This window comes from Rhipicephalus microplus, chromosome 9, assembly GCF_043290135.1.
Source record: "Rhipicephalus microplus isolate Deutch F79 chromosome 9, USDA_Rmic, whole genome shotgun sequence".
Classification (NCBI taxonomy): Eukaryota; Metazoa; Arthropoda; class Arachnida; order Ixodida; family Ixodidae; genus Rhipicephalus; species Rhipicephalus microplus.
In genome coordinates, this window is record NC_134708.1 from 63288727 (window position 1) to 63306249 (window position 17523).

Genomic DNA, 17523 nt, shown 5'->3' on the forward strand with positions numbered 1-17523 from the left:
GTTGAATAATCCCGTCATCGAGCATCTCTTTTACTTGTGTCTGAATAGCCTCGCGTTCTTTGGCAGAAACGCGATAAGGCTGCTGCCGGATGGGGCGGACGTCATCGTCGGTAATAATTCGATGCTTCGTGAGGTGTGTTTGACGGACTTTAGAAGAAGAGGCGAAGCAAGATCTAAACTCCCTTAAAAGGTCATGAAGTGCAGCCTTTCTCTCGTCTGACAGCGTCGAATTAATGTCGATGTGGTCTAGAAATTCCTTATCCTCATGCGTTTCCTCGGACGCGAAGCACTCCGTGACGTCGGCAACAGGTTCTCCATAAGCTAGGGTGGTTCCACGGAAAAGATGCCGGTGCTCGTAATTGAAGTTCGTAGCTAGTATCGTTGACTGTCCGTCACGGACGCGCACAACACTTCGGGTGGCGCATACACCTTGGAGCAGCAGAAGTGATAAGTTGCTTTCAGCCACCACGTCGCCGTCTTGGAAGTCTTCACAAGTGACTTCGATGGGAACAGTTGCTCGAGGTGGCAGCGTCACACTGTCGTCAGCAACACGCAGCGCAAGTCTACGGCAGTTATCGACGTCTCGATCTGTTGCGCCTTGAGTCGAGAAGGTCACGATGCGCTCACGGAGATTTATGATGGCACCGTATTCCCGAAGGAAGTCCATGCCGATAATCAGCTGACGCGAACAGTCGGGGAGAACGAGGCAGCTGAGCACAAACGTTGACGCACGAATTTTCACTCTTGCGGTACAGCGACCCAGCGGTGTTACAACGTGTCCTCCAGCTGTTCGAATTCGCGTTCCATTCCACGGCGTGATCACTTTCCTGAGATCTTTCGCTAGCCTCCCGCTGATGATCGAATAGTCTGCACCAGTGTCTACCAATGCACTGACCTGAAGACCGTCAACCAGCACAGGTATGTCGAGCGACACGCGGTCACTAAGTTCAGATGCGGATGTCGGCGTTTCTTCGGCACTGCGATTATTCTCGGACGAAATGCCTTCAGCGTTGCGTGCAAGCATCGATGGGAGGTCTTCCGCACTTTGAGTCCCAGCGACCTTGCCCCCGAAGGCCACTGCCTTCAGTTTTCCCGGCGAGGGCTCGGGGAGCGTTCCCTTGCCGTCACCCCAAAACGTGGCCCAGTGGCTGCGGGTCTCCTCGGAGATGTTGACCGCGATTGCCGTCGTGTAAAGGGTGCACGCTGTTGCGCGAGATATTCTTCGATATCCCTTGGCCTTTGACCAATTCGGGGACGAGGGGAATTGACGGAAAATCCGCGCAGTCCAAGTTGCCGGTATGGGCATTCGCGGTAAATGTGACCAGCCTCACCGCAATGATAGCAGAGGGGTCGTCTGTCTGGCGTACGCCAGAGGTCAGACTTGCGCGTCGGTGTACGGCGACTATCGATGTCCAAATCAGCGTGCGCTGACTGAATCGCGACTGACGGCATCATTGTCTGGATCGGGACGTATGGCATTGTCTGGATCGGGACGTGCGGCACTGTCTGGATCGGGACGTGCGCCACTGGCTGGATCGGGACTCCTTGACCCGAAAGAGGAGTGGCAGATCGCAAGGCTTCCGCGTACGTACGACGGCGACTGTCAGTAGACACAGGAGCCGTTTCCAGATCAACCGACGTGGGAGGAAAACGATGGGCGTGCAACACCTGCTGGACCTCGTCGCGGATGACACTGGTGATAGAACCAACATCGATTTGCCTTGTCCCGTACATCGTTTCCATTTCTTCCCGGACGACAGATCGAATGATCTCGCGAATCCATTTGGGGCTCTTGCTCCCAGGGGTGGCGAAAATCTCGAGAGTTGAGGCAGCATTCACTTGACGGTCAAACTGGGCAGACCGTTGGTGCAGTACTCGCTCCATTGTTGCCGCTTCAGTAAGAAACTCAGCAACACTTTTGGGGGGACTACGCACCAAACCAGCAAAAAGTTGTTCCTTCACACCACGCATGAGGTGGCGCAACTTTTTTTCTTCTGCCATAGCAGGATCCGCTCGCTTGAAAAGCCGTGTCATGTCCTCGACGTACATCGAGACGGTCTCGTTGGGCATCTGGATGCGTGATTGAAGTGCACGCTCCGCCCGTTCGCGGCGGTCGGGACTCCTGTAGGTCTCCAGGAGGCGACGCTGGAACTCGCGCCAAGATGTCAGAACATCATCCCTGTTCAAAAACCACGTCTTGGCACCGTCTTTTAGGCACGTGTACACGTTCCGGAGCTTCGCGGCATCATCCCAGTAATTGATCGCTGCGACACGTTCGAACTCACTCAGCCAGTCGTCAACATCTTCATGCTGCGCTCCGTGAAAGGGGCTAGGCATGAGCGGGTTCTGGACGGTGCAGTAGATCGGCGTGGAAGGTGTCGGAACTTGCATGGGATCTTGTGTCGAAGTCATAGTCGCTGCGTCAGTGGTTGGTGTCTCAGGCGGTAGGCCTCGTTGGCGGCGGCTTACTCTATGAACAGGAGTGTCCATGGGTGCAGGGCTTGTGTTCCGGCTGCTGGACGGGGTCTTGGGCATCGGGTGGATTGCAAGACGTTGTACCCAGCAACTCCACCAGTCTTGTCACGTTACTCTCGACAAACTTGATAAAAAATGGGCTCGTTTAGTCGACTACTCAAGCAGCGGCTCAGAGAGATCGTCTTCGTCTTCTTTCACACTTCGATCTCACCCAAGCAAACCATGTGGCAATAGTAATGGGCCCAATAATGACTGCACAATCATTGTCCTTCAAGGGGTTCACAAGAGAAACAAAACTAGCCTTGAGGTGAGCGTCAAGATCATCAGGGGGAGAGCTAAATAAGCTGTTATAGTACGTTTCGAACGCCAAAGTAATGTCTCCGTTATCTTTTATGAGCACATCGTTAAAGTACAAGTCTGGAATAACTTTAGAAATCGCATGGCGTTGCTCATCAAGTAAAGCTTGGTGCGTCGGTTGCTTAGAATTTAAAGTGCGCTGGTTCCGAGATCTAATACGTGCCCCTTGGTAGCGAGCAGCATCATATCTCTGTAGTTGGCACTTAATATTCTCAATGTCTTTGATGTACTTTCCCGGCATTTCGCATTCCATCTCATAAAGATTGCAAAGACTTTTAACAAGTATCTTTTCATCATTCTTTCTATAGAAAGACTTAACAGCCCCAATTTCTAAAGCTATAACATAAACTTCTTGTTCAAAAAGCTCCCAAGCAGCGAAGATACGAAAACCAATCGAAAAAGATTGCCTCAATGCCATCTGGACGCGATTCATGAATTCCTGGTCACAGAGGAGCTTCGCATCCATTTTCCAAAGGGCCCACTTGGGGCGGAATTGCTTGTGACGATTTTCACCAATTTGCGCTATGACAATACAATGGTCTGAGAATGATACAGCTTCGGTGCTTCAGGAAATTTTACGAGATAGGAGTGATCAGGACACGTAAATCCGGTCAAGGCGAGCATGAGAACTGCATTGTACTCTTGCATACGCTGTTGCCCGATTCGAGACCCCGATGTCAATTAGTCCTGCATTATCTACAATACCGGATAAAAGCTCACCACTCCTGTCTCTCTTTCCAGACGAATTATAACGATCGATAGCTTCACATACGCAGTTGAAATCTCCCATAAATACAGTGCATCTGTCGACGTCAATTAAATTACGCACTTTTTCGAATAACTCAAGTCGTTTCGGAACATCATTAAACGCATATAGATTGATAATTCTCCATGGCACTCCTTGCAACAAAAAATCACAGCATATATACCTGCCCTCTTCATCAACACTAGTGCAGAATGCTGAACAGGGTAGGCTTTTTCTCAGAAACAACCAACAGCCCGCCGATAAACCTTTAGCATGTGAGACACACACTTTAAACTGAGACAGAAAAGGCCGCAGGGCCTTCTCGGTCTCTTCCTTTCTCTCGATCTTTCTCTCTTGGATGGCGACAAAGTCGAGACGCTTCCGATTGAGAAGACTACGGAGCTGTGCTTGTTTCTGCGAAGACCTAAGGCCGCGTACGTTCAAGGTGGCAAATATGAGTCGCTCAAACTGCGCCATGGTGACTACCTTCCAATTCGCTTATCGTCCCACTTGATCAGTCCCAAGAGTTGGCGCTGAGGCTTCCCGTGAACACCCAACAGGCCTCCTAGATCGGGATCGGCGACACTTCCCCTTTGGCATGGACTTTCGGCGATGGCGTGACTCCCTAGTCACTGACGCTGGGTCACTCCTTTTGCTTGAATCCGAGCTGGACGATGTGCGACGTTTCAGTATTGCTGCATCCGTAGAGATCTGCATATCACCTTCCGACACTGCACCATGATGAAAAAGCTGCTGCGGAGCTGCAGCGCAACCAGGTGATGGACTTTCTGCGGCATCCAGCCCAGATTCTCTATCTTGTACTGGTGGTTCTTCGGCATCTTTATGGGTCAGCGCAACAGCACTCTTCATAGGAACTTCCACTTGTGCTATGGGTTGTGTGGAGTCGTTTTGGGTATGCTGCTTGCATGATTCACTTGGCTCTTTGCACGCAGAAGTTTCAACTGTGTCAACAGCGAGTGACTTTCTTTCCTCTTCTCGATTCCTTGTGGTAGAGCCTGCAGCATATGACATTGACGGAGTGTCTCCCGTTGCGTCCAGAACCTCGGTGGCATCCATAATATGCTCTTGTAGGTTATCATCTGGCTGTTTTGTAAGCTGTCGCAGCTTGTTGGCGTATGTCATAACACAATCTTCGGCCGAATGACCGAAGCGTCCACAGTTGTCACAGCGAGGGGTCCTGCAGTTTCGACGGATGTGTCCAACCTTACTGCACCGAAGGCAAAGTGGTGGGCGGCCAGGTATCAGGACGAGGCTTTGCACTCCGCAGACAAGAAGAATATGAGGAATATCCGCAATGCGAACTCCATCAGCAAGGGACAAAACAACATCCCTATTTAGCGTCCGCATTTGTTCCATGTCCGCTACTTTCCAGCTTTCTTGTGATATTGTCTTGACCTTCCCAAAAGCTTGCAGTGCCTCGCACACATAGGCGTCCTCCAAGCGCTCAGGAAGCCACATAAGCTTCAGCTTCCCTTCCGTGGGCTCCGGGTCTATAACGAGGCATCGACGACTTTTGACGAAAAATTCGCCTCTTGTGACCAACTTTGTTTTCGTCAGCGTTGACTTGCATGTGACCATCCAAACATGAGACATTTGAAATTGACCTATGGAGCTTATTTCCTTCAAGTCAATGATGTCCCGAAGAGCATCTCTAAAATCTTGAACCCGGTAGGGGCGACCAGCTAAGTCCGCATGTAGAAAAACAGAGTCCACAACAAGCTTACCGGTGGGAAGGCGAGGAAGTACAACACGGTAGTCATTGCCGCTGGTTGAAGCCTGAGCAGCACCTCGGCCCATGGCCGATAAATCCTTCGAAGCGAAGAACATGAAAAACGCGTCCGTTCAGAACGTCGTCTTCGTCTTTCTATACTATACTATACTATACTATACTATACTATACTATACTATACTATACTATACTATACTATACTATACTATACTATACTATACTATACTATACTAACGAGGATGTGCGTATACACTGCAGACACGGCGGTGTTGTCAGCGAGATCACAACTCTAGCGCGACATGACTGTTTCAGTGGGAGAGAAAAAAAACAACAAAGACAGCTCACGCTAGAGCTTCCCCATTATATTAGCTAACTCTGGAGGAGATGGAGAACACGAAGCTAATTTGCCGAATTGTATAGCTGTGCATGCTCAACTTCCACCCTATGATAACTAATAGATAAAAAATCACTGCTCCCCGTCGGGGAATCGAACCCCGGTCTCCCGCGTGACAGGCGGGGGATACTGACCACTATACTAACGAGGATGTGCGTATACACGGCAGACACGGCGCTGTTGTCAGCGAGATCACAACTCTAGCGTGACATGACTGTTTCAGTGGGAGAGAGAGAGAAAAAAACAACAAAGACAGCTCACGCTAGAGCTTCCCCATTATATTAGCTAACTCTGGAGGAGATGGAGAACACGAAGCTAATTTGCCGAATTGTATAGCTGTGCATGCTCAACTTCCACCCTATGATAACTAATAGATAAAAAATCACTGCTCCCCGTCGGGGAATCGAACCCCGGTCTCCCGCGTGACAGGCGGGGATACTGACCACTATACTAACGAGGATGTGCGTATACACGGCAGACACGGCGCTGTTGTCAGCGAGATCACAACTCTAGCGTGACATGACTGTTTCAGTGGGAGAAAAAAAAACAAAACAAAAACAGCTCGCGCTAGAGCTTCCCCATTATATTAGCTAACTCTGGAGGAGATGGAGAACACGAAGCTAATTTGCCGAATTGTATAGCAGTGCATGCTCAACTTCCACCCTATGATAACTAATAGATAAAAAATCACTGCTCCCCGTCGGGGAATCTAACCCCGGTCTCCCGCGTGACAGGCGGGGATACTGACCACTATACTAACGAGGATGTCCGTATACACCGCAGACACGGCGGTGTTGTCAGCGAGATCACAACTCTAGCGTGACATGACTGTTTCAGTGGGAGAGAAAAAAAAACAAAGACAGCTCGCGCTAGAGCTTCCGGGAACCATTATATTAGCTAACACTGGAGGAGATGGAGAAAACGAAGCTAATTTGCCGATTTGTATAGCAGTGCAGCCTCAACTTCCAATCTATGATCACTAATAGATAAAAAAAATCACTGCTCCCCGTCGGGGAATCGAACCCCGGTCTCCCGCGTGACAGGCGGGGATACTGACCACTATACTATCGAGGATGTGCGTATACACCGCAGACACGGCGGTGTTGTCAGCGAGATCACAACTCTAGCGTGACATGACTGTTTCAGTGGGAGAGAAAAAACAAACAAAGACAGCTCGCGCTAGAGCTTCCGGGAACCATTATATTAGCTAACTCTGGAGGAGATGGAGAAAACGAAGCTAATTTGCCGAATTGTATAGCAGTGCAGCCTCAACTTCCAATCTATGATCACTAATAGATAAAAAAAATCACTGCTCCCCGTCGGGGAATCGAACCCCGGTCTCCCGCGTGACAGGCGGGGATACTGACCACTATACTAACGAGGATGTGCGTATACACCGCAGACACGGCGGTGTTGTCAGCGAGATCACAACTCTAGCGTGACATGACTGTTTCAGTGGGAGAGAAAAAAAAACAAAGACAGCTCGCGCTAGAGCTTCCGGGAACCATTATATTAGCTAACACTGGAGGAGATGGAGAAAACGAAGCTAATTTGCCGATTTGTATAGCAGTGCAGGCTCAACTTCCACCCTATGATAACTAATAGATAAAAAAATCACTGCTCCCCGTCGGGGAATCGAACCCCGGTCTCCCGCGTGACAGGCGGGGATACTGACCACTATACTAACGAGGATGTGCGTATACACGGCAGACACGGCGGTGTTGTCAGCGAGATCACAACTCTAGCGTGACATGACTGTTTCAGTGGGAGAGAAAAAAAAACAAAGACAGCTCGCGCTAGAGCTTCCGGGAACCATTATATTAGCTAACTCTGGAGGAGATGGAGAAAACGAAGCTAATTTGCCGAATTGTATAACAGTGCAGACTCAACTTCCACCCTATGATAACTAATAGATAAAAAAATCACTGCCCCCCCCGTCGGGGAATCGAACCCCGGTCTCCCGCGTGACAGGCGGGGATACTGACCACTATAGTAACGAGGATGTGCGTATACACAGCAGACACGGCGGTGTTGTCAGCGAGATCACAACTCTAGCGTGACATGACTGTTTCAGTGGGAGAGAAAAAAAAACAAAGACAGCTCGCGCTAGAGCTTCCGGGAACCATTATATTAGCTAACTCTGGAGGAGATGGAGAAAACGAAGCTAATTTGCCGATTTGTATAGCAGTGCAGCCTCAACTTCCAATCTATGATCACTAATAGATAAAAAAAATCACTGCTCCCCGTCGGGGAATCGAACCCCGGTCTCCCGCGTGACAGGCGGGGATACTGACCACTATACTAACGAGGATGTGCGTATACACCGCAGACACGGCGGTGTTGTCAGCGAGATCACAACTCTAGCGTGACATGACTGTTTCAGTGGGAGAGAAAAAAAAACAAAGACAGCTCGCGCTAGAGCTTCCGGGAACCATTATATTAGCTAACACTGGAGGAGATGGAGAAAACGAAGCTAATTTGCCGATTTGTATAGCAGTGCAGGCTCAACTTCCACCCTATGATAACTAATAGATAAAAAAATCACTGCTCCCCGTCGGGGAATCGAACCCCGGTCTCCCGCGTGACAGGCGGGGATACTGACCACTATAGTAACGAGGATGTGCGTATACACAGCAGACACGGCGGTGTTGTCAGCGAGATCACAACTCTAGCATGACATGACTGTTTCAGTGGGAGAGAAAAAAAAACAAAGACAGCTCGCGCTAGAGCTTCCGGGAACCATTATATTAGCTAACTCTGGAGGAGATGGAGAAAACGAAGCTAATTTGCCGAATTGTATAACAGTGCAGACTCAACTTCCACCCTATGATAACTAATAGATAAAAAAATCACTGCCCCCCCCGTCGGGGAATCGAACCCCGGTCTCCCGCGTGACAGGCTAGGGATACTGACCACTATACTAACGAGGATTTTTTTTTCTTTATTGCCTGCTTCGCAAACAGTACAAATCAATATAAGAATACAGTGCAGTGTCACGTGTAAAAGTGCTGTCACATCTTCCAGCACATGGGGTTTAAAAAGGCAGACGATTTATGCCCACCAACTTATCTAAACATGGCAACCACTCTGGCTTATCTTGTGCCTCGTATGCAGTCATCAAATACTGTACACTTTATATGAAGTACTCTCGAGCGGGCCGGGGATTCACGTCTACGTTTCGCACTGCCATTCGTGTTCGCCACACTCTGTGAAGAACCAATACCATGAACATATCGTAGGGCACACCGCCTACATTTATGACTGGCATAAAACGGATGCCCTACTTTGTATCTGGCAGGTCTTTCTTCAGGGTCCTTTGAAGGATGTCCCAGAGAAAGACTGCATCAGTACAGTCTAGAAAGATGTGGTCAACTGTCTCAAGTTTTCTGCAGATAATGCAATCAACTGACGGGACGAATATTCCTTTTTCTCGGAGCCATGGATTGGTAGGTAGTGTGCCGCTGTGAAGTTTGAAAAAGAATGTCTTCATTGATGGTCTAATTGGCATCTTCGTCACTCTTTTCAAGACGTCATCCCCGGGTCCATTAGGGTACAACGTTCTATACAGAGGCTCTGGCAACATGGTTTCTACAAGGTCCTTGTACAGTCTCTTTCGCTAAACCCCAGAGAGATACTCCATCGAAAATCGCACTCTCAATATTTCCAAAGCAGCAACCACTTCTTTCATGTACCCCTTAGGTCTTTTTGTCACCCCATTGACTGTGGTTACAATAAAATCAGGCAAAAAATGGGACAGCCGCACATGTATCAACGTTCTCAAAAAACGATCATCTTGATCTCGTAAAAAAACAAACCTAGATACTATCTGTCTCAGGAACAAGTGTACAAGACCAAGCCCCCCACTTTTCACAGAACGGAACAGATTTGTTCGGCTTGTCCTTTCCCACGTGGACGCCCAGATAAACAGTGCGATCACTCTGTGTAGCTTTTGTACAGCAACACGTGCATGAATAGCACTTGTAAAACATACCATACTCGTGAAATAAGAAATATGTTGCTCACTGTTGACCTTGTAAACATTGAGAAATCGCGCCCACCCCACATTTTTGTCTTGTCTCTTAGTTGCTCTGTCTCTTGTTTCCAATATTCTGCTGTGTCTCTGCAGTGTTGGAGAGGTACCCCTAAGTACTTGTCAGGTATAACCTTCCATGTAATGCTTTGAAATATTGATGGTGTGCTCTGCCAATTTCCGTGCCATATTCCAAGACATTTACTCCAGTTGACTCTACTGTCAGTGCAATCACAGAAGAATTTCACATCGTTTAGTGCTTCTCTAATACTCTCCCGATCTTCGCAGAACACAGCAATATCGTCGGCGTAACTAAGTATTTTGACCTCTGCAGACATCAAATGAAACCCCCGCGCCTGATCATTCTGTATCACTTTCTGGCATAGAGGTTCTAAATAGATAGCAAAAAGCAGTGCCGATGCAGGGCATCCTTGCTTTACAATCGATAAGACTTGTATATTGTCACTAAGCTGTTTGTTTATTACAATGCTCGTAGTGCATCACGTGTACGCCATTCGGACCCCTTCCAACACCACAGACCCTATATTGACATAGTCAAGAATGCTGAAAAGTATGTCATGGTTCACGCGTTCAAATGCCTTCTCGAGATCGATTTGTAGCATAGCTACTTTACAGTCAAACTCATCGCAGCATTCTTACATATTTCGGGCAATATGAATGTTCGTCATAATTGTTCTGCCTTTTATGCCACAAGTCTGATGTGGTCCGACTATTTTTGTAATCACTGTTTGGATTCGCCTGGCCAAAACACCCATGAATATTTTGTAGTCAACATTCGCTAGGGTTATGGGTCTGTAGGATGTGATGGACAGCTGTTTCCTGGGATTTTCAGTTTTTGGGATTAACACGATGTGTGTTCTCCGAAAAGATATTGGTAACTCGTTCCTTTCGTATGCCTCATCTAACACATTCCACAAAGCTTCTGCCACAAGATTTTTAAATTTCTGATAGAATGCTACACCTAGTCCATCTGGACCGGGTGTTTTACCGTTTTTCATTTTTTCAATGGTGATTTCGATTTCTCTGACCGAGATGGGTGCTTCTAATCTCGCTTTTACGTCATCCTCAAGCTTCGGCATAAGTGACAAGAAACGCTGACTATACGTACTCGTGTCCGCTCTGACGCCCCCCAACAGCTCTTGGAAATATTCCACAAACGCATGCTCAATCTCGGTTTTATCTGTGGTGACTTCATTTTTGTATTCTATCGCCCTTATCTCGTTTCTTGTCGCGTAGCTCTTTTCATCTGTGACGGCACGTTTTGTGGGAACCTCGCCACACCATAATCTTTCTGCGCGTGCGCGTACCACCACTCCTCTGTACCTTTCCGTATCTACGGCTTCTAATTCTTGTTTCACTCTTCTTATTTCTTTACTGCGCACTCCTGGTTGCGCGCATTCTTGACATAACAAAAAATCAAGCTCACATTGCAGTTGTCTTTTTTTTTCAGGTTAGTGCGTTTTATTGAAACTGATATTCCAATTGCTTCTATTTTTACTTTTTCCTTGAAGCACTCCCATGTGTAAATTGAACAACTTGCGTTACCTTTCGCCACTTCTTTTAATTCCTTTTCAGCGTTTTCTACAAACTTCTCATCCTCGAGTAGCTTTTCATTTAACTTCCAGAGTCCCCAATTGAAATTCGGCTTGTCTTTTTTATTAATGGTGAACATTACTAGACTAGGGTCACTAAATGAAACAATCTTCACTGCGTAGCCCTGGCACATAGGAAGCAGGGACGTAGACACGTATGCTCTGTCAAGTCTAGCTTGACTGTTGAGCTGGTAATGCGTATAGTGAGTACCCTGCGCCGGTACATATCCCACGTCATCCAAGTTGCGCTCACGCGTCATTGAATCCAATACCAAGGCACTATAGTCACGTACAAGGGTTTTACATGCCCTGTCTTCGGCATTACACACACAGTTGAAATCGAGAAGTATAACTGCCTTCTCGCATGATAGATACGTATCAAGACTTTCAAAGAATATTTTCCTATCCTGTTGTCTATTTGGCGCATATACGCACACAACGCGCCAACTAATGCCGGAAAGAAGAAAATCACATGCAATTAATCGCCCTTCATTATCACTGTGTACACTTTTTTCGACAATGCCAATTGTGTTCCTTATAAAGAGAAGACATCCGCCTGAAGTACCTACAGAATGACTCACACATATATTGTATCTGGAGCGGAAGTTCAAAAATATGGTGTCCATCTGCTCTTCAGATCCATTTTTCGTTTCCTGCACAGCGGCGATATCAACGTCATTTTCAAGAAACAAACGACGTAACTGATACTGTCGCCTCTTCGAGCGTAAAACTCTAACGTTCAAAGTTGCGACGCGTAAGGCTTATTCTATATTGAAAGCCATGATTTTTTTTAGGAGGGGGGGGAGTACAAAACACAGTGTTTACTTTAGGTGAACGTTTCTAAAAAACGGCTTCACTTTTACTGAAAATTTTGCGGCAATCGGTCCAGGTTTCACAGAGGCATGGTGCGTGTAAACTCCGCTCGCTTACAGGTTACTTTCCATCCGGAAAAAAGGCACAAAAAACTCAAGTCCCAGGAAGCTTTTGCAAAGGCTGTCTGGCCTCCGCCCGTGGATTAGTCTGCAAGTTCGGCCGTGGCTTCAACGTTGGTCGCCTCATTCCTATGGTTTTTGCTGGTGGTTCTTCTCGACCAACGTCTCCGGAGGTAGTGAAGTCTTCCCCAACAATGTCTCTTTGTCGCTTTACAGCTAGTCCACTGCCTGCGTTGTCGCTGATTTCCATGTCGTCTTGCAGTGTGTCTACGTCGCTGGGAGCCTTCACAGTCGGCAGGTGCTGTTCTGGCTTGTCGGTCGTTATCGGTTTTTCTGGCTCTGGTTCGGATGCCTTGTTCTCGACCTTTTCATTGTCCATCCTACTAGGCCTGCTCAGTTTCACCAATTCAGCGGTCACCTCTTCCTTCCTCGCAGTCGCGCTAGCTGCCTCTTCAGCTTCATGCTCGTCCATTAACAGCTCTGCGTGGTCGTTGCCACTCGGAGGTCCGGTGACGCTGGCATAAGACAACGTGCAGTCGTTCTCCTCGTGGCCAAATCTTCGGCAGGCACCACAGCGTGGCACACGGCAATCTCGCCGTATGCGCCCCTTTGCTCGACAGCGTAAGCACACTGGCGCTCTGCCCGGAACAACCACCAAAGCTTGCTCACCGCTTACGTTCACTTGGTGAGGCAGGTCTTCACTTTTGACGTCCACTTTCAACCGAAGTGTCACAATACGGGTAGTGGAGCCTTTTTCACTGATGCCGTTTACATGCCACCGCTCTCTGTTGACGTCAACCACTTGACCGTACGTCTCGAAAGCGCGTCGCACATCCTCATCGAGAACATTGTGCAGCAGCCAGTGCACTTTCATACGCACATCCTGGTTTGCCGGATCAATGACAAGACAGCGACAATTTTTTTACCTTGATATCGCCTTGCGATAGAATCGTCTTGACAGCGTCCATGTTCTTGAACGTTACCGCCCACACGTCGCTCATCCTATATGCCCCCAAAGCAACCACTTCGGGGAGCAGTCGCAGGCTGGCCAAGGTGTCACGGAAATCGTCCACTCGATAAGGTCGGGCTCGTACGTCAGCGTGCAGAAAAACCGTATTTAAAACAATTCGTCCTGTAGGAAGGGTTGGCAAGACAACTTCATAATCCTTATCGTCATCAAAAGACCTGTTTCCGCGGCTCAAACGGGCCGCTGATACCGCTCCACTGGAGCTTTCCATGACACGTCCGTTCGCTTCGGCGTCCGGAAGTGGAATCTGACCACTATACTAACGAGGATCTGAGTAAGCATGGTAGACACGACGGTGTTCTCAGCGAGATCACAACTCTAGCGTGACATGACTGTTTCAGTGGGAGAGTAAAAACAAAAAACAAAGACAGCTCGCGCTAGAGCTTCCCCATTATATTAGCTAACTCTGGAGGAGATGGAGAAAACGGAGCTAATTTGCCGAATCGTATAGCAGTGCACGCTCAACTTCAGCCCTATGATAACTAATAGATAAAAAATCCCTGCTCCCCGTCGGGGAATCGAACCCCGGTCTCCCGCGTGACAGGTGGGGATACTGACCACTATAAAAAAAAAACCACTATACTAACGAGGATGTGCGCAAGCATGGCAGGCACGACGGTGTTCTCAGCGACATCTCAACTCTAGCGTGACATGACTATTTCAGTGGGAGATAAAAACAAAAAACAAAGACAGCTCGCGCTAGAGCTTCCCCATTATATTAGCTAACTCTGGAGGAGATGGAGAAAACGGAGCTAATTTGCCGAATCGTATAGCAGTGCACGCTCAACTTCCACCCTATGATAACTAATCGATAAAAAAATCACTGCTCCCCGTTGGGGAATCGAACCCCGGTCTCCCGCGTGACAGGCGGGGATACTGACCACTATACTAACGAGGATGTGCGCAAGCATGGCAGGCACGACGGTGTTCTCAGCGACATCTCAACTCTAGCGTGACATGACTATTTCAGTGGGAGATAAAAACAAAAAACAAAGACAGCTCGCGCTAGAGCTTCCCCATTATATTAGCTAACTCTGGAGGAGATGGAGAAAACGGAGCTAATTTGCCGAATCGTATAGCAGTGCACGCTCAACTTCCACCCTATGATAACTAATAGATAAAAAAATCACTGCTCCCCGTCGGGGAATCGAACCCCGGTCTCCCGCGTGACAGGCGGGGATACTGACCACTATACTAACGAGGATGTGCGTAAGCATGGCAGACACGACGGTGTTCTCAGCGAGATCACAACTCTAGCGTGACATGACTGTTTCAGTGGGAGAGAAAAAACAAAAAACAAAGACAGCTCGCGCTAGAGCTTCCCCATTATATTAGCTAACCCTGGAGGAGATGGAGAAAACAGAGCTAATTTGCCGAATCATATAGCAGTTCACGCTCCACTTCCACCCTATGGTAATTAATAGATAAAAAAATCACTGCTCCCCGTCGGAGAATCGAACCCCGGTCTCCCGCGTGACAGGCGGGGATACTGACCACTATACTAACGAGGATTTTTTTTTCTTTATTGCCTGTTTTCGGCTCACGTAAACAATACACATATTAACAGATAATTACACAACACAATCCAAAACATTGTAAAAACCGTGGCTCAAAGATGTGGCCACGCATCTGCCATGCTTCGCACATCCTCGTTAGTAAAAAGTTTTTAACACTTTTTACTAACGAGGATGTGCGAAGCATGGCAGGCACGACGGTGTTCTCAGCGTCATCTCAACTCTAGCGTGACATGACTATTTCAGTGGGAGATAAAAACAAAAAACAAAGACAGCTCGCATTAGAGCTTCCCCAATATATTAGCTAACTCTGGAGGAGATGGAGAAAACAGAGCTAATTTGCCGAATCATATAGCAGTTCACGCTCCACTTCCACCCTATGGTAATTAATAGATAAAAAAATCACTGCTCCCCGTCGGAGAATCGAACCCCGGTCTCCCGCGTGACAGGCGGGGATACTGACCACTATACTAACGAGGATTTTTTTTTCTTTATTGCCTGTTTTCGGCTCACGTAAACAATACACATATTAACTGATACACAACACAATCCAAAACATTGTAAAAACCGTGGCTCAAAGATGTGGCCACGCATCTGCCATGCTTCGCACATCCTCGTTAGTAAAAAGTTTTTAACACTTTTTACTAACGAGGATGTGCGAAGCATGGCAGGCACGACGGTGTTCTCAGCGTCATCTCAACTCTAGCGTGACATGACTATTTCAGTGGGAGATAAAAACAAAAAACAAAGACAGCTCGCATTAGAGCTTCCCCAATATATTAGCTAACTCTGGAGGAGATGGAGAAAACGGAGCTAATTTGCCGAATCGTATAGCAGTGCACGCTCAACTTCCACCCTATGATAACTAATAGATAAAAAAATCACTGCTCCCCGTCGGGGAATCGAACCCCGGTCTCCCGCGTGACAGGCGGGGATACTGACCACTATACTAACGATCTTTTTTTGCATTATTGCCTGTTTACAGGCGCATACATCAAACAACAAGCAGAACAAAAACAAGCAGTAACAGTCCGACAGAAACTTAAAATTCCCTAAGTGCTGCCAAGGGCTCCACCCTCGACAACCACTCAGGTAAAATCTCCTGATTTTTCTGCAGTTCAACAAACTTGGCCATACATTCACGGAAGTACATTCGTGCAGGCCGTGCATCCTGATCGCGATAGAAACCCGCCATACGGGCCAGCCATAAACTGTGAAGTCCACTTAGCATAATCAAATCAAAATGCATTCCCTCTTCGTCCACTATTGGCAGAAATCTTATACCATATGAATTTAAAGGTAATTCTTTCTGTAACGTCCTTTGAAGCACATCCCAAAAATATACTCCTTCCCAACAATGTAAGAAAACATGGTCAATATTTTCCGTTTTTTTACAGATAAGGCAATTTGTCCCCCAAGGTAAGTAAAAACCACGGTCTGCTTGAAATGTCCTGACAGATAGTGTACCTGTGTGCAGTTTGAAAAAGAAAGACTTCGCGCCAGGAGCCACTTGCATTCTCTTCACACGTTTAAGCACATCTTTCCCTTAACCTCCAGCATACATGGCACGGTACAGCGGTTCAGGCAAAACAACATCGCATACATCTTTGTACAACTTCTTTTGAGTCACTGAAAACAAATATTCATTGGAAAATCTAACAGATAAAAACCGTACACTTCGAATAACCTCTTTAAGATACCCGCGCACAGCACCGGTCATGTCATTCGTGCTAACCACATATCCAGGTAAAGCCCGCATCAGTCTCATTTGGCACACTGTACGTAAGAAAGGGTCCCTTGTGTAGCGGAAAAAAAAACCTATTTACGACTTGGCGTATGAAAAGATGTGTTAAACCAAGCCCTCCGTGTTTCACTTTTCGAAACAGATTAGTTCGACTGCATCTCTCCCAGTTCGAAGCCCACACGAACACTGCGAAGATACGATGGAACTTCTGTATGTTTGCCCTTGAACATTGCAATACTTGCATCACATACCAAAGTTTTGAGGCAAAGAAAAGATTACAGACAGTCGCCCTAGCAAACACTGACAGATGATTACCATTGCATCTATTAGCTTTCGTCCGGATTTCTTTCGCTTGTTCTTGCCAGTAGTTCTCAGTATCTTTATAAAATTCCAGTGGCACCCCTAAGTACTTGACAGGTGTGGTCACCCATTTAACATTGGCAAAATAGTCTGGTTTTGATGACCACTCTCCATGCCAGAAACCCAGACACTTTCCCCAGTTTACTAGACTGCCAGTTGCCTTGCCGAACCTTTTAACCACACTGATGGTAGTGGTAACACTATCTTGATCGATACAACAAACAGCCACATCGTCGGCATATGCCAAAATTTTAACTTTGGATTCTTGTAATCTAAAGCCACGAATGCAACTGTTTTGAGCTATTGCTAAGCACAACGATTCTATATGTAAACTGAAAAGTAGGGGGCTCAGCGGACAGCCCTGACGGACAGAACGCTTTATGTTAATTGTATCTCCTAGCGTCTTATTGATTACCAGTCGGGTTGTGCAGTTCCGGTATGCCATAGATACTCCATCTCAGATTACAAAACCAACGTTGACATGGTCAAGAATGGCAAGCAGAAGGTTGTGGGAAACACAATCAAAAGCTTTCTCGAGATCAATCTGTAGAATGGCTACCCCTACTTGATTGGCATCGCTAC

The 17523-nt window shown here is 47.3% G+C and overlaps 1 protein-coding gene and 12 non-coding genes across 13 annotated transcripts; all 13 read right to left on the minus strand.

Moving 5' to 3' along the window:
- Positions 1–4220: 4220 nt before the first annotated feature.
- On the minus strand, positions 4221–5425 carry LOC142772284 (uncharacterized). The gene is made up of 2 exons (XM_075874482.1): positions 4608–5425; positions 4221–4272 (listed from the first exon to the last, which is right to left on the minus strand). Exons 1-2 carry the CDS (start codon positions 5423–5425, stop codon positions 4221–4223), a joined length of 870 nt encoding a protein of 289 aa, XP_075730597.1.
- Positions 5426–5799: 374 nt separating this feature from the next.
- Positions 5800–5872, minus strand: TRNAD-GUC (transfer RNA aspartic acid (anticodon GUC)). Its single transcript has one exon. It is a non-coding gene; the product is annotated as a tRNA-Asp (tRNA).
- A 237-nt stretch (positions 5873–6109) lies between these two features.
- TRNAD-GUC (transfer RNA aspartic acid (anticodon GUC)) lies at positions 6110–6181 on the minus strand. Its single transcript has one exon. It is a non-coding gene; the product is annotated as a tRNA-Asp (tRNA).
- A 233-nt stretch (positions 6182–6414) lies between these two features.
- On the minus strand, positions 6415–6486 carry TRNAD-GUC (transfer RNA aspartic acid (anticodon GUC)). The gene has a single exon. It is a non-coding gene; the product is annotated as a tRNA-Asp (tRNA).
- A 237-nt stretch (positions 6487–6723) lies between these two features.
- On the minus strand, positions 6724–6795 carry TRNAD-GUC (transfer RNA aspartic acid (anticodon GUC)). The gene has a single exon. It is a non-coding gene; the product is annotated as a tRNA-Asp (tRNA).
- Positions 6796–7033: 238 nt separating this feature from the next.
- On the minus strand, positions 7034–7105 carry TRNAD-GUC (transfer RNA aspartic acid (anticodon GUC)). Its single transcript has one exon. It is a non-coding gene; the product is annotated as a tRNA-Asp (tRNA).
- A 236-nt stretch (positions 7106–7341) lies between these two features.
- Positions 7342–7413, minus strand: TRNAD-GUC (transfer RNA aspartic acid (anticodon GUC)). Its single transcript has one exon. It is a non-coding gene; the product is annotated as a tRNA-Asp (tRNA).
- Positions 7414–7960: 547 nt separating this feature from the next.
- Positions 7961–8032, minus strand: TRNAD-GUC (transfer RNA aspartic acid (anticodon GUC)). The gene has a single exon. It is a non-coding gene; the product is annotated as a tRNA-Asp (tRNA).
- Positions 8033–8268: 236 nt separating this feature from the next.
- TRNAD-GUC (transfer RNA aspartic acid (anticodon GUC)) lies at positions 8269–8340 on the minus strand. The gene has a single exon. It is a non-coding gene; the product is annotated as a tRNA-Asp (tRNA).
- A 5809-nt stretch (positions 8341–14149) lies between these two features.
- Positions 14150–14221, minus strand: TRNAD-GUC (transfer RNA aspartic acid (anticodon GUC)). The gene has a single exon. It is a non-coding gene; the product is annotated as a tRNA-Asp (tRNA).
- A 234-nt stretch (positions 14222–14455) lies between these two features.
- TRNAD-GUC (transfer RNA aspartic acid (anticodon GUC)) lies at positions 14456–14527 on the minus strand. Its single transcript has one exon. It is a non-coding gene; the product is annotated as a tRNA-Asp (tRNA).
- A 235-nt stretch (positions 14528–14762) lies between these two features.
- TRNAD-GUC (transfer RNA aspartic acid (anticodon GUC)) lies at positions 14763–14834 on the minus strand. Its single transcript has one exon. It is a non-coding gene; the product is annotated as a tRNA-Asp (tRNA).
- A 411-nt stretch (positions 14835–15245) lies between these two features.
- TRNAD-GUC (transfer RNA aspartic acid (anticodon GUC)) lies at positions 15246–15317 on the minus strand. The gene has a single exon. It is a non-coding gene; the product is annotated as a tRNA-Asp (tRNA).
- Positions 15318–17523: the final 2206 nt, after the last annotated feature.